General features: G+C 39.8%; 3 protein-coding genes across 3 annotated transcripts in view; 1 reads left to right on the forward strand and 2 right to left on the reverse strand.

Annotated features, from left to right (window-relative positions):
- Positions 1–15371, forward strand: part of nav1b (neuron navigator 1b) — a 67561-nt gene that overhangs the window by 735 nt on the left and 51455 nt on the right. Inside the window, exons 2-3 of the mRNA XM_077573140.1 lie at positions 11031–11383; positions 14839–15235. The gene's annotated coding sequence lies outside the window, so the exon portion shown is untranslated. The remainder of the gene's footprint in view (positions 1–11030; positions 11384–14838; positions 15236–15371) is intronic.
- LOC144056375 (troponin I, slow skeletal muscle-like) lies at positions 439–4082 on the reverse strand. The gene is made up of 6 exons (XM_077573144.1): positions 3137–4082; positions 2880–3022; positions 2676–2807; positions 1000–1089; positions 756–932; positions 439–680 (listed from the first exon to the last, which is right to left on the reverse strand). Exons 2-6 carry the CDS (start codon positions 2886–2888, stop codon positions 579–581), a joined length of 510 nt encoding a protein of 169 aa, XP_077429270.1. The 5' UTR covers positions 2889–3022; positions 3137–4082; the 3' UTR covers positions 439–578.
- On the reverse strand, positions 4235–8999 carry LOC144056374 (cysteine and glycine-rich protein 1-like). The gene is made up of 6 exons (XM_077573143.1): positions 8843–8999; positions 8440–8549; positions 7914–8082; positions 6033–6162; positions 5868–5961; positions 4235–5774 (listed from the first exon to the last, which is right to left on the reverse strand). The coding sequence occupies exons 2-6, from the start codon at positions 8546–8548 to the stop codon at positions 5698–5700; spliced, it is 579 nt and encodes a 192-aa protein (XP_077429269.1). The 5' UTR covers position 8549; positions 8843–8999; the 3' UTR covers positions 4235–5697.

Consider the following 15371-nt stretch of genomic DNA (forward strand, 5'->3'; position numbering starts at 1 on the left):
ATATCCCTGAATAAATAAATACAAGTAAAAATTAATTAAAAAAAATAGATTAAAAATTTTAAATAATGTAATTCTAATTATATATTTATTTTTGCATTTATTTCAACATTTATTTTTATATTCATATTTATTTTGAAAACGGGATTACAAAAATATTTGTTATTTAATTCTATTTATATATTTATTTCAACATTTATTTTTATACTTATTTATTTTATTTTTACTCTTATTTATTTATTCATATATATTTTGTTGTTATTTCTATATATATATATTTACATTTTTTCCATCCATTTTTATGTTCTCTTTTATTCATTTATTTAGTATTTATGTTTTTATTTTTGGCAGTTTTAGTCCTCCATAATACTAGACAGACAGATAACACTATTTAAACTGGAGTTTTTTTGTCTTTGACTTGCCATAAAACACAAAACATACTCAGTTTGTGTTGCGTGTTTATTATATTGGCAACGACAGAGAACACACTAAAGAAAGTGCTGACAAATAATCTGAGTTTCTTTCGATGTTGCCTTCTGCTGGACTGAAATGAAGGGAGATGGTTTCTTGTGTGCCAAGATCTACTGAGCAGGAGACTGAGCGTCAAACATCTTCTTGCGGCCTTCCATGCCCGACATGGCCTCCACGTTCTTCCTCCAGTCGCCCACCTCCGCCGTCTTCTCCTAAAAAAAAGACACACACAGTCATCTTGGGAAATTTTTTTCACGCCGCCTTCCTGTTCCTGCACACCGACCGACCTTCTCCGTGTCTTCCTTCTTGACCGACTTGAGGTTGGCTCGCAGGTCCAGGGACACTTTGTGCTTGGAGCCCAGCAGCGAGCGCAGGATGGCGTCGGCCGAGACCCTCACCCGCCGGAGGTTGGGTCGCTTGAACTTCCCTCGTAGGTCCAGAACTTTGATGTTCAGGTCTTTGATCTAAACCCCACAGAGGAAGAACTTTGTACCAACGGATCACTATCGGTATCGTCCGTGTGATTTTTACCTCTCGGGTGTTGTGCGTGACTTTGGCCTCGATGTCGTACCGCTCCTCATCCACGACGTCGATTTTGGAGTGTAGTTCTTCACATAGTTTCTACGTAAACATTACAAAAACGTCACTACATGGATACTTGAATTGCCGTTTTTGGGCCAAGAGGGCCAAAGTCAATCTCCTGTTAGGGATTTTGTCTGATTGCTACCAAATTTCAACCAATTATAGTTGGCAGGTGGCCGACACAGAATTGTCACGATTTTCAGTTTTTGTCACTGAATTTGGGTGGAGCTTGTTGACCCTATCAAACATGAAACTAAGTATTTCTAGCGTAACTCATTCACTCCCAGCTATTTTCAATAAAGCAACCCCCTTCGCTCCCGGCTGTTTTACAGGATTTTGACTTATTTTGCAAGGCCCACAGAATATTGTGTTCTATTGCTATAAAAACACGGAACCCACCAAAAGAAAGATTATTATTCTTTCATCAGGAAAAAAAAGTATATTTGTATTTGCATTTTCTACAGACGGTTAATGGAAGATTGCTAAGAATTGGAGTTTTCATTTGTGTGTGGGTGGAGCAGGATAGTTTGACGACTTTAAATAATAACACTCCAAAATCCAGCCCCTGAAGCCAATTTCACTCGGGACTCGTTTGACATGTCTGGCATTAAGTACAGGCAGAAAATAGTCTTAAGAGCCCATGTCGCAGAAGACGCAAAAAAAATCTGTCATTTTGCTTTCATGCTGCAATTTTAAGGGCATTTGTACCATTTCAAGGCGTCCTTCAAATTGAAACTTGTCTTTGAGATGATGTCAGATTGCTTCCAAACTTTAACTACAAATTCACAGCGATAGATGATACAGAACTGATTCAAATTTGACTTGTAGAAAATAGTCTCAAGAAGCCATGCCACAAACTATTCCTGGAAAAAGTGTGTGATTGCTACCAAAATTGAACCATGGACAACACAAACATGGCAAGAATTTTTGTCTCTCTTTGACTAGAACCAATCAATGGAAAAGTGTTATTGAACAATCAAGTAGTGTACTTGTTAGGGCTGGGTATTGATTAAAATTTCCTCAATCAATTCGATTTCGATTCACATGGGTTCAGTTTGATTTGATTTTGATTTGTCCCGATTCGATTCGCTTCAATTGAATTGATATTGAATAATTACGGAACATCAATTCTTCTTAAAGAGCAAGAGCACGTTTAAAAACTCCACAAACAAATTCCTAATTAAATTTTGTGGCGGCAGTAACTGGTAAAACAATTCAATAATTATAAATAAACATTATGAATGGTCTTAAAATGCAATAAGTCAGGGCATCCATTAATGTAAGAAAATACTTTTAAATTCGCGTGAACGATAAATTTCAAGGAGACGGTAAGATACAAAAAAATAGCCTTTAAAAAATTCTATTTTCTTATGAAAAAACTAGATGTTAAAATAATCGATTCATGATATTTTAAATCGATATCAGGCTCACAAAGGAAAATCGATTCGATTATTTGATTTTAAGATCCAAAAAAAATGTGCCTTTAAAATGCTATTTTTTTAATGAATTCATGGGAAAAACGACATTAAAACAATCGATTCATGGTTTTATAGATCAATATCAGGCTCATAAAGGAAAATCAATTCAATATCGATTATTCAATTTTTAAAACCCGGCCCTCGTACCTGTAACTCCTCCAAGCTCATTGAGTTGATGTTTAACAGCGGCGCCTTCTCCTCCAGGTACTTTTCCTTCTCCTTCTCTTTCTCCACCAGCTCTTGTTCCAAATCCTCTTTGGCTTTGGCCACCATCAAGCTCTGCAGCATAATGACAGAAATGCTCGCCTCCCTCCATGTTTGCACACACATCACCGAACACCGAACCCTCACCTTCAGCATGAGCTTGCGAGAAGCTGAGATCTTGGATTTCCTCTACAGGAAACAATAGGGCACACCGCGGGAGGGGGGGGGGGTGCGGGATGATGAGTGTGGTTGAACATATTGAACACGTCGTCGAAAGTCTTACCTCGGGCCTGTCATGGAATCATCGCAAACAAACAACGGCATTAGTGTCATCGCGCTGATTGCGTTTCCTAATCACGCTCTGAAAATAAACACCGATGAGAGACGACAAACACAACACTTACACTTTCTCAGGCATCTTGGCAATCCCAGTTGACCCTGAAAGACAAAAATAACACCTTTTGGGGGCCCCCCAAAGGATCTTAATACAATTTCCACCGCAGAAACATTCCAGCGCATTGATGAGCGTCTGGCCTTTCCCAGAATGGAACGCCCCCCCCCCCCCCCCTCGCCGGGGATTTATTGAATTACTCACGCGCGGATCTTATCGTACGTGCGATACGTTTGTTTGTTTTATGCGTATGCTTAGCCCGCATTAGCATGTCATAGTTGTAAAAAAAAAAAAAGGGCCTGTTGGGGAACATCAATCTGTCGACTGACAGCAACATCCCTTGTACGCACCCCTCTTGTAGTGCTCTTTGCATTCTTGCCTTAGCCAAAAACAGCCAAGTGATGGCAGACATGACACAACAACATGGCAGCCATTGCGGAACAATTCTAAGACGGATAGACAACAGCATATAACAATGTTACTATTTACTATAACCATACACTTCATTATGCAATCTCCAAACCTATCGTCACAATGAAATGTAACTAAAAACAAGCAAAAAAGTTGCTGAATAAAATATTGTGAGACTAACAAACATTCTGCATAAAACGTCCTATTAAATTCATCAAATGTCAGCGTAAATCATGACTTCAAGCACAAAAGAGTTGTTCGGCCTTACGTACCTCTGTGAGAAGATGAAGCGAGACAGCAAGTGATGCGAGGAGGACGCAGAAGCGATATTTATCCCTCACCCGCCTTTTGTCCCGCCTCTTTCGCTCGATTTGAATACACACAAGCGCGCGCACACACACGTTTGTCTTTGTATCATCGTGGGGACATCTCATTGACATAACGCATTTCCTAGCCCCTCCCCTCTAACCACAACCATCAAAAATGATTACCTACCCGCGTTCCTTACCCTAACCTCAACCAGAACCCAATTCAAACCGAAACTCTAAAATCAAGTCTTGACCCTCAAAAAGAGGTCTGAGCTTGTGTGGCCCCGCCAAAATGGGGACATCCCGAAATATTGGCCCCACCATGTGACAAAAACAAGACCACACACACACACACACACACACGGCTGCCGTCAAGAATAAAACGGGCGACATTGACGCAGATACATGATGTTTATTTTGCGTGTCGCCAAGCTGGCATTCGAGGTACAAAAAGAGGCCGCAACGTCACATTTCATGATGTACAAGCGCGCTCGTCGAAGCTGCTGACCTCTTTATGTTAACTTTTATTCTAATCATGCACATGCGGCCAGTGAAGAATTCCAAACAAATAAGCAATATAAGAGCTAGTATTTGTGTACTGTACTGTATTAGTAATGAGGCTAATCTGTTAGCATATTTTCTGTACGTTTGAGTATTACGGCCATTTAAAAAAAAGAAAATATCAATGATATGAACAAGGGCTAAATCATAATATCATGAGGGTGAATGTATTTCTTTAGAGGAAAAAAATTTTTAAACTTAGAAAAAAAAGTCACCATTAATCACTACAGTACTTTAGAATCTTACAAAATGACATTTAGTATATGTTTCAAAAGCAATTGTGTTTTGGGAATCTTAAAAAAAAAATTATTGAAAAATAAATTTGTGGTTAATTCCTGAGTGTTTCGTGGTAATGTAATGGCTTTTTGTAAAAATAAATAAAAAACGTTTTTTTTTTGATAAGTGGCAATTTTTTTTTACCATTAAGACGTTTTTTTTTCTCTCTTAAGTGTACAGTTTTTTCCTAAAATATTTACATTTTCTCCTAAAACTTTACAAATGTTCTCTCGTACTAGTAAAACTTCGTTTTCATTTATCAATATCATATTTTTATTTGTGTGTCTTGCTGAATTCAAAGGTTCAACTAAAAGCAATCAAACTGTAACATGACTTCATTATTTACCCCAAAATTTGAAATAAGGATAGACCGATCATTTTTTGGCCATTTTGACGAATATCGGTATCAGCCTTTAAAAAAATTAATAAATAAATCTGACATCTGATAAAAGGTAAATCTGAAACCATTTTTAATCTCAGGGAACTATTTATTAAAATTTTCAGTTAACTTTAGAGATGATTTTAAGTATTTTTAAATTTAGGGGAAAAAAACAATATTTATAGAGAGCTATAGTATTTACTTGTGTAAGTTTTCATTTAACTTTTTAAAACATACTGATAACCTTGGGAGCTCCCTAAACATTTTTTTAGAAATTTAAAATTAATTCTATTGTCTAAGATTAAAAAAATCGACATTTTGAAAAGTCAGAAAAAATGTTTTAAGGCATTACAATAAAGTCAAGATTGGCATTTGTTTTAAAAAAAAATGTTGACAGCAATATTTTTTGCTCCCTTTTTACTGAAAATGAATATCGGCTCCAAATATCAGTTATCGGCCTCTTTCATTACTAACAATCGGCATCGGTCTCTAATTTTAAAACGTCTATGACTCAAATTATCGGCGATCGTTATATTTAGTTTTAAGTGTAGCTGCAGCTGGCGTAGCGTGACGAACGAAAACAAGCAGCTCAGTTGACGACGTCGCCAAAACCAAGTTTGGTTGAGGCTTCTTCGGACTTCACTGGGAATGAGCCAGAGCTCCCGCACCCTGACCAAAACCAAAACCCTTGGGTCCAAAGTTCTTGGCATAGCAACCTGCCAAAACACACAGCAGACCAATGAGAAGGAGCGCTTCAAATCTTTCATCGTCACATTTATGGCTAGCTTAGCCTTACAGCGCCGTATTACCTTTACAGAAGATTTCGCCGTCTCTGTCTGCCACCGTGGTGGACTCCAAGCCTTTGCCGCAGTTAGCGCAACGGAAGCAACCTTTATGCCACGACTGAGGAGAGAACAAAATAGTTGACCAAAAAATGTCCATTCATGTCATAAAGCGTTAAGAGATTTCATTACGTTGCCGGCCCCGATAGCCTTCTCGGCCGCGTACACCGTTTTGCCACAGCGGGGGCAAACATCGGAGCCGCCAGCTTTCTTGGCAAACTTGGAGGCGTTGGGGTTATTGGTAGGATGGTGCGGAGTTTCTCTGTCAAGAAAATACACTGTCATATTATGTTTTTCTTGTAATATTAGCATTTTATGCTCCTAAAATGACAATCTTGAGACATGTTGTGGTATTAGTATAAAACTAGAAAAATTGCCGCCGAAATTTTGAATGGGACTGCTGACTCTTGTAAATGAGCTGAACAGTTTAAAATTTAAACGACTGGAATCGCTCAAGAAATGTGGAAGTTAACCATAATCAACATCAACTAAAAGTATCTCACTGTCCCTGAAAATGTATTTAAAAAAATGTAAATGAGCTGAAGAGTTTAAAATTTAAACGACAAAAATCGGTCAAGAAATGTGGAAGTTAACCATAATCAACAGAAACTAAAAATATCTAACTGTCACTTTAAGAGCGCACACACATTTTTGACTTGGAGCCGTCACGCGCCCTACATTCTATTGAGATTGTATGAGAGACGCACCCCTTGAACAAAAGCCTCTCACGACTTAACGGTTCGAGATACAGATTCAAGAAATGGCTCGTTAGAACGGCAAGGGTTTGGGGAACACGAGCTTGTTCTCATTTTTTTAATCGGATGAAAAATGACCAAATGAGAGCAGGTTGAAAACTTATGATTTATCAGAAATGCAGGGGTAAAGGCGCCTGAATTTAACATGGAAGAGATAGGCGAGTTCGTCCGACTTGTCCGAGCTTAAAGTGAAAATAAAGGTACTAAATGACACCTTAGCCAAATAAAAGTTAGTTTGTCTGAAAGAAGACACTCGTGACTACAAAATGTGAGAATTTGATGTCTAGTGAGCAAAGATTGTGGCCATGGTGACGAGTTGAAGTGAAACTTTTGGAAGTACATTTATTTGTTCCCGCCACTAAAGTTAATTGCTCCACTCTGGCACTTGCAATACACAACAATGGGAGAAGGCTATTTGTCTGCTGCTTGCTCACTGTCTTTGAACCCGCACAGAGGGGAGAGCTTACATTCCTTAAAAAAGATTTCGACACTGAGCTAAAGATAGGAAAAATTCCTACAAAATGAGCTAAAATTCGTATCGGTCGGATAACGTATGCATGCGCAGGGTGTCTTGGAAAAAGGTGCTTGATCTGTAATTTGTTCCCCCTTTCTCCATTAATTTCCTATGGGAGTTTTTCGGGAGTTTTTGTGGAATTGCGTCGCCATGGTAACTCGGAATTCCTAGAAAAGTAATGCCACACCGAGTCAGATCGAGCCGCATCGTTTGATACCTCATTTGTCCCGGTGCGATCTACGGTACGGGCCGCATTTTTGCGGAAAAATCTCGGGATTTTCTAGGGTGGAGAGTAATATGTGCTGCTTTCAGCAGTCCCATAATTAAGATTACATGCATATGCAGCCTCACTAGTGTAAGCACGATATTCTGGTTAATATGGTGTTTGTGGAATATGAGTTAAGCAGCAAATTGATCTATCTCAGGGGGCGGCCATTTTGTCACTTGCTGTCAACTGAAAACGACATCACTAAGGCAACAACCAATCACGTCTCACCTGTTTTCTGAAGCTGGGCCGTGATTGGTCGTTACCCGAGCAACTGTGATGACCTTTTCAGTTGACAGCAAGTGACAAAATGGCCGCCGGCACTTATAAGAAACTTATACGTAATAACGTATAACGTAATATCATTTCAACTTTGTCTACCTCACACCTTTTTTTTGACTTTCTCGTCCCAAAAATGGCTTTACGTAATCGGATTTTATTCACTACATGAAAATAAATGGAGTAGGTTTTCGTCTTACACTGGAAGCTTAATGCCGAGACCCTCTCCCGTGTCCATGCTGAGGGTTCCCGCTCCCCCGCCGAAGCCGTAGCCTTTCGGCCCGTACTTCTTGCCGTAGCACGACTTGCAGTAGATCTCGTCCACGTGCACGGCCACCGTCGTGCTGTCCAAGTTCTTCTTGCACACCACTTCCAACGAGAGGGGAGTGGAAATGTTTCAAAAACTGCAGGTCCAAGTGCCAGATTCATATTTTTAACATTGATTTCAAATGGCGCATCACAAAAGTCTACACACCCCTGTTTAAATGCCAAGCTTGCGAATATCCCAATTCTGGCGCGTGACATTATAAGCGAATGTGCGTCACAGATAAACACTTTGCTCGGGGGCGAGCGTGTGCGCCTTCCCCTTCCATAAAAGGACAACTTTGTCACATGTTTCCAGCACATCCAAATAAGGACGTGTCAACCCAAACATTTGCTTGGCAGAAATCCTGCGCGTTCCACGCCGACACTTGACAGCTCTCATGTCATAACGGACGGACTTACTGCACAGGAAGCAGGATTTGTGCCAGCTCTTCCCCTCGCATTGCACTTCCTCCGCAAAGTAGACCGTCTTCTGGCAGCAGCCACACTTGTTCCCTCCTCCGAAAGGCATCCTGTGTGCGTGCAGGTTAACCGTTCATGGGTCATCTTAGCACAACTTATACCTTTAAACGGGTAAGAGACCGTTTTGGAGTGGGAAAATGTGAAGAGAGGAGCTGAAGAGAATCGGAAAAACTCACAGCCTGGCAGGATGTCAGCAGGCTAATCGACAAAATCGTTCTTTGTAAACAGGACATTCCTTGGTGGTAACATCAGGGCAAGAATTGAATTTATCTTCTAACTGGGGCCTCGATATGATACCGACTTCGCTATTTATGATTGGAAAAAAGGTTCGGATCAAGCCTACCTGGATGTCTGTCGTCTCTCAGTTGGTTCACGTCCACTAAAGACGTCCACCGTGATGATCAGAGCAAAGAGGGAGCAACTCACAGGGCACTGAGCTGATCAGAGGGAGGAGTTAGAGGAGTTAGAGGAATGTGTGAGCGTGTTGTTTTTTTTTCAAAAGGCCAGAATGGTATGAAAAAAACTGGAACGTGGTTATAATGTCACCTCAAAGCGTTTCCTGTTTCTCTGTGATGTAATTTCTTATATCATGCTTTTTCTTTTTTTTTTCTTATATCATGCTATGTTTTTCTTGATCTATTGTGACATTTGTGTGTGTCTGTAAGTCTTGTTGGTTGAACCAACTAGTTGAATAGTTGACTAGGGATAGACCAATTATCATTCAGGCAGATTATTGCCGCAGATTTTTGGCAAATAATATCATAGTAGGATAATAGAATAGCTCAGCCCAGCTCATTGGCCTAGTGGTACAGTGTCCGCCCTGAGACTGGGAGGTCGTGGGTTCAATTCCCGGCCGGGTCATACCAAAGACTATAAAAACGGGACCCGTTGCCGCTCTGCTTGACACTCCGCAATAAGGGTTGGAATTGGGAGGTTAGATCACCATAGGATTCCCGAGTGCGGCTGCTGCTGCTGCTCACCGCTCCCTCAGGGGATGGGTCAAATGCGGAGAACGAATTTCGCCCCACTTAGGTGGGTGTGACAATCAGTGGATCTTATCTTATCTTATCTTAGAATAGCATCGTAGCAACAAGTCCTCCAACATTAGCGACCATATCGGTCGTTTTACGCTGCACTAAAAGACGAGTAAGGGTCACGTACTGTTTTGTAGTTTAGCAACCTCTATCGGCCATGCTAAATAGTGTAAAAATACAAAACTGAGATTCGAACCCGGATCATCTGGCGGGGAGACTAACGTCTTATTTACTGAGCTAACAGTTGAGTAATGATCTGAGGGTTCATTTTTTAGTGTTGACGTGTATGTCAATTCGCCGTCACGGAATAATTGGTTGAGGTTAGGAAAAGACACATATAGGCACGATAACGACGATAAAATTGCCATGATATGGAAAGCAGCACATTGCACATAACTGGTGGTTAGTTTATTAGAGCGGCTTAATTTTAATTAGGCACGTTTTGGCCACTTATGTTTAAGACCCACACTGATGGCCAGGTGAAGGTGAATTTAACCCATTTTGAATTCCTCCACAAATTGACACATTTCCCTCATAACATTAGGATTTTTCTTGTAATATTACAAATGTACGACTTTTCTCTGTCGTAACATAATGACTGTCTCTTGAAAAATGAAGTTTTGTCTTAGAACATTATGACTTTTTTTGTTGTTGTTGAAGCATGTGCTGTAGTTTAGGGGCGGGAATGTTTGACTGTCTCACGATTCGATTCCGATTTGTGGGTCTGCGATTCTATTCCGAATCGATTTTCGATTCAAAATGACAATGATTTCTGCTTCAATTTATAGATGTGCAAAAAATCGACATGATCTGCTCCAGTCTGACTGGCTAATTAGCGCGCTATGCACGGCACTTTTATCATCACTTTTATTCATACAAAACAGGAAAAAATAGGAAAATAGGAATGTATACAGAGAAAGATCTTAACATTACTCACCAGCATATGCTCTTCCTACACTGCAAAAAAAAAAAACTTTTATTGGCATAACTTGATCATGACTTTTTCCTTCTACTCTCTAATGTGGCTACAACTTAACAGCATATCAGAATGCGCAGAACCACACTGCCCCTAAGTGGCCAAATCGAGTACAATACAAGCAGTGCTCCTAATAAAGGCACACACAAACAAGGGCAAAACAGTATATAATAATTTCAATAAAATCAATTTTGGGACATTTAAAATCGATTCTGATTCGTACTAAATGAGAATCGCAATTCTTATCCGAATTTATTTTTCGGCACACCCTTACTGTAGTCCAGTGGTCAGGCTCATTCGAAAGTGGCTCCGGATCTTAGCTAGTTGAAAATTGGCAGAGGGAAGTTATTTTGTAAATAAGCAACACTGAAATAGACAAAAGACAAAATATTTATGATGTTGCGTAATTTTAATTTCACACTTGGTGGGTCGGCAAACACCCCCAGAGACATCCACTCTTGTTTGTACACAAGCTATTAAAAAGCACGTTTTCCAACATCCTCATTTTGCATCTGGAACAGCTTCCACTCTTCTGGGAAGACTTGCCACAAGATGTTGGAGCAAGTGATGCTGCCCGCCCCGCGTCCTCCTCCCTCTCTCGCTTCAAGCATCACGCGAAGAGACAACGACGGAGTCAAGACGTCTATTTATAGCCACAGCCTTTCCTTTCGGACAGCGCTCACCCTCGCTTCGGCGCTCCGTGGACTCGTCTGTGAAAGCGGGAGGGAGGGAAAAAGGAGCGACAGGCGCTTGCTGGATTCAGACGTCGGGAGGCAAAGCGCGACGAGAGGCAGCGGGCGCGAGGAGGATGCGGCGTTCGGCAGCTTCTCTCCTGCTCGGGACCGCAAGACGGGACGAAACGAGGGAGGAAGAGGTCAGCTGATTTTTATGATTATTTGTATTTATTTGCATGTTTGTTTCGCCTTCAATAATGAAGCCTTTTTGCAAAGATCATATTTCGGAGTTTTGTTGTATTTTAAGGCTTTTGGGTGCACATAAACATATTTCACGAATAATAGTTGACTAATAAGTTTTGATACTCAGATTTCTACTATTATTTACTGTATTATTTGTAACCATCCATCAAATTCCTTCAGCACGTGTCCTCCTTTGGGTTGCAGGTGCTGAGCCTATCCCAGCTGATTTTGAGCAAAATGTTCAGACCCTCATGTTGTTAATGTGGGAGGAAACCAGATTAACTGGATTTCATTATATTCATATTTTTTTATTCGTATTATATGAATTACATTTTTTTCTAAATGTTTGAATATTCATTTATTTTTTATGTAAAGATGGGCGAGTATGACCATACGTATCGGTACTTGCGACAGCTGTCACTACCAGTGTCGGCTGCCCTTTTGTGGACGTTTTATAATAAAAGCTAGAAATGAGAAGAATAAGAAGAAAATTGTTGTCAATTTCATGCAACTTTAAGAGAAAATGAATGCTATAGTGGGATATGTAGGTCTTTCTTTAAAATGATCTCTCATTTTATTTTTGGGGGGAAATACCACTATCAAAAGTGATAGTGGTATTGGTACTTGGTATCGGTGACTACTCGAGTTGACTACTGGTAATGTTATCGGTCTTGAAAAAAAAGTGGTATTGTGGTATTTTATGTAGGCTATGTTGTAACACATTTTAATTACAACTACTGTCATTTATAGTCATTAAACTCATACGTCATAAAATTCAGTGACAATTATATCCCATAGCACACATGATTTTTCCTTTTACTGTATTGATTTTATTTATTTATTTATTTATTTCTGTGCACTCATTTTTTGGTTTGCTTTTAATTGTCTTAGTTTAGTTTACTCTGCCCTGTAAAGTGTCCTTGGGTGTCATGAAAGGCGCCGATAAATTAAGTTTATTATTATTGTTATTATTATTATTATTATGCAAAAAAAAAAAAAACATCCAATTTTAAAATTAAAAAATGATTATGCTCCTGAACATGGTGCCCGCTGGCATGGCCTGTTCTAAAAATAGGTCACGAATGATGGGAAATGGTGATTTCCTAAGAATGTTGCGGAAGCAACCATTTGAAACGTCAACACATTGCAAATACTTATAGTAATAAGATGTTGCATTTCGATATTCATATTTCCCCCTGCCATCACATAGATGAATATCAGTTATTTATAGAAACGAATAATTGAAGGAGTTCTGTGTTATGTCATAATGTATCCAGCAGGTGTCCCTTCACATTGATCAGCCAAAATGAGAAAAAGCTTTCAGGTTTTCCGTACTGTTATGGGATAGCACAATTTGTCTTGGGTGCTTTATTGATCACTGACATTAAAAAAAAGAAGAAGTAAACCTCAAAGATGGGTTGATATTTATATAGGATACAGAGCAACTTTGATAGGATGCCTGCTCTGTTGATTGAGCATGTTTGGCTTGGTTTAGATTGCACGTGATTGAAGATCAATGCAGTTCCACCTAAGTGCCACTAGAGGACACCAGTGAGCAGAGCGTGTGACACGCCCTGCCTCTATGTGTGTGTGTGTGTGTGTGTGTGTATTACTGTGTATGTGTGCGCCTCATTATCCAAATTAGGACGTGCAGGCAACAGTGTGAGACATGCACAGTTACTAATTAGATGACAACGATAAGAAGAAGAACAGGAAGAGAGAGGAACTTTGTTATCAGTCGTGGCTGTCATCTTCTTGTACCTGCCATGTGCCTCTTTATCTGAGCGCCAGCGCTTATTAACTTGTGATCGTGTTCACCAGGCGAGGGATGCAATATGACAGATAAGGATTTGGATGTGTCAAGGTCAAACTCGGCGTGCTGCGTGTGCACTGCGCCAATTTAAATGTACACGTTTGAGTCGACTCTTCCTCCTTACTTAAGAGTATTGCTTGACAGTGAGTCAACAGAAAGTTAAAGATTGCCAAAGGTCTGCCCACAAGAGGCAAATTTGTCCGACGTGCAAGACGGACCACCAAAAAGGCGCCAGTAGGCCTCCCGCTGTCTTCACACCAGTGGAGGCGTTGCCACATGACTCGGGGCTAATGCTAAATTTGGTTGTGATCCATCTGGCCTCAAATGAATGTTAGTACTGTATTTCCAAACTCCAAAACATTCAGGATAATGCTTGGTTTCTGATTCTTGATTTTGGAACCACTTTTATTTATTAATTAAAAACACATGTCAGTTTCTTTTACATTTTATTGCATTTTTAACATGTATTTTTCATTTAAAATTTGATTTCATTCAATTTAGTTTAACATACTTTTTCATTTTATTTTAATGGAACAGTATTTTTTGTTTGTTCATTTGTTTAGTTTTCTTTTAACTTCTGTTTTACTCTTCATTGTATTTTTTTAATTGTAATTTTCAATTTTTTGGTTGTACTATTTTTTATGTGATTTAGTGTATTTAATTTTGTAGTGTTATTCAATGATAAATTGCCTTAGATGACCACAATGGATAATATGTAGCCTCCAATTACAACAAGAAATACTGTAGTATACAATAGCTAGCTAGCTAGCTGGCTAACATGAGTGGTTAAACAGAACCAACCTCCTCCAGTGTTATCGTATATGAAACTGTTAGCTGTACTTTGAATGACAATAATATATATTTTTATTTTACGCACGCAAAAAGAAGATAACTCATTCACTCTCAGCCATTTTCATAGAAGCAATCCCCTTCACTCCCGGCTGTTTGACTGGATTTTTACTGATTTTGCAAGGTCCACAGAATATTGTGTTCTATTGCTATAAAAACATAGAACATTACCTAAAGAAAGATTAGAGTCTCTTCTTTCATCAGGAAATAAAGTATATTTGTATCTGTTTCAGTTTTGCAGGAATTAGCATTAGATTATAGCTAAGTTTCATCATTATTCACAAATCTCTTTAGAAATGTGAGTAATGAGCTTTTTGTCTTCAACATAGCCCTCCTAATTGATCTATTTTGCTCTGCTGCCACCTGTTGGCCGTTTGTGTAATAACTACCATTTCTTCAACCGTTCTTTGTAGTTGAGAGGCTGCACCAAAGCCTTCCGTATGCTCTAGCATTAAAAAAACACAACATAAAAAACGTATAAATACATCTTTGGGACACTTAAAACATAACAAATAGAACGTATTTATACGTTTTTTGGAAACAAATGAGTTAATTGCTGTTAGTTGCACGTTTTTTCATTTAAGAATAAGTATGTTGGTTTTAATCCTTGTTGCTTCAACAGATACACAACTCCAGTTTCTACAGCTTTAGAACTGTATATTGTATTTCTTTAGAATTTTATTACAGGTTATATTTTGCTTGATTTCCAATTTACTGCCTACCATGTACTCATGTCTCTCTTCATTTTAGTTCCGTTTTGCCGATGAGGGTGGTGCCGAGGGAGCCCGGGCTTCCAAAACGTGCCATGACAATTCCAATCAGCCCAGTTGAACGGTTCCGGCTGTGAGCAAGAGACGCCGCCAAGCCGCCGTGCGGCAGATGGACACAATCGGCTAAAATTAGGAACCTTTTCACCAGGTGCCACGTTTAGCTCTTGGAGGGAGCGGTCCAGTTAGCCTGGCTTGGTGTTTATAGAGAGAGCGCTGACCGTGGCGGCGGAGGATGCGACTGGAGCGTGGTTATACAAGCGGGGGGGGGGGGGGGGGGGAGCACCCCACCCCGAGGCTACTGAAGGATGTCCCGTCTGGGGTGGAAAGAAAGACTTGTCAGGAGGATGCTTCATGATCACCATTTGAGAGCCTCCCTGGTAAGTTGCTATTCTCGCCTGCAACTTCTTGAAAATGTGTTGTGATACATTTGGACGGCAGTCGTTAAGTGTGTAATTGGATGCAGAGGCATGTCCTGTAATGCACTTCCATCGTATGAGGACGTCTGCTGACTCA

This window comes from Vanacampus margaritifer, chromosome 8, assembly GCF_051991255.1.
Source record: "Vanacampus margaritifer isolate UIUO_Vmar chromosome 8, RoL_Vmar_1.0, whole genome shotgun sequence".
Lineage (NCBI taxonomy): Eukaryota > Metazoa > Chordata > Actinopteri > Syngnathiformes > Syngnathidae > Vanacampus > Vanacampus margaritifer.

Excerpts from the sequence above, each read along its gene's own strand:
- LOC144056374 (XM_077573143.1), bottom strand. The coding sequence starts at position 8,548 with ATGCCTTTCGGAGGAGGGAACAAGTGTGGCTGCTGCCAGAAGACGGTC. Across the intron at positions 5,962-6,032 it reads AGGCTATCGGGGCCGGCAAC|TCGTGGCATAAAGGTTGCTT; the intron begins GTAATGAAATCT and ends TTCTCTCCTCAG. Across the intron at positions 5,775-5,867 it reads CGGCGAAATCTTCTGTAAAG|GTTGCTATGCCAAGAACTTT; the intron begins GTAATACGGCGC and ends GTGTTTTGGCAG.
- LOC144056375 (XM_077573144.1), bottom strand. Across the intron at positions 1,090-2,675 it reads TGAGCTTGGAGGAGTTACAG|AAACTATGTGAAGAACTACA; the intron begins GTACGAGGGCCG and ends ATGTTTACGTAG. Across the intron at positions 933-999 it reads TCACGCACAACACCCGAGAG|ATCAAAGACCTGAACATCAA; the intron begins GTAAAAATCACA and ends TGTGGGGTTTAG.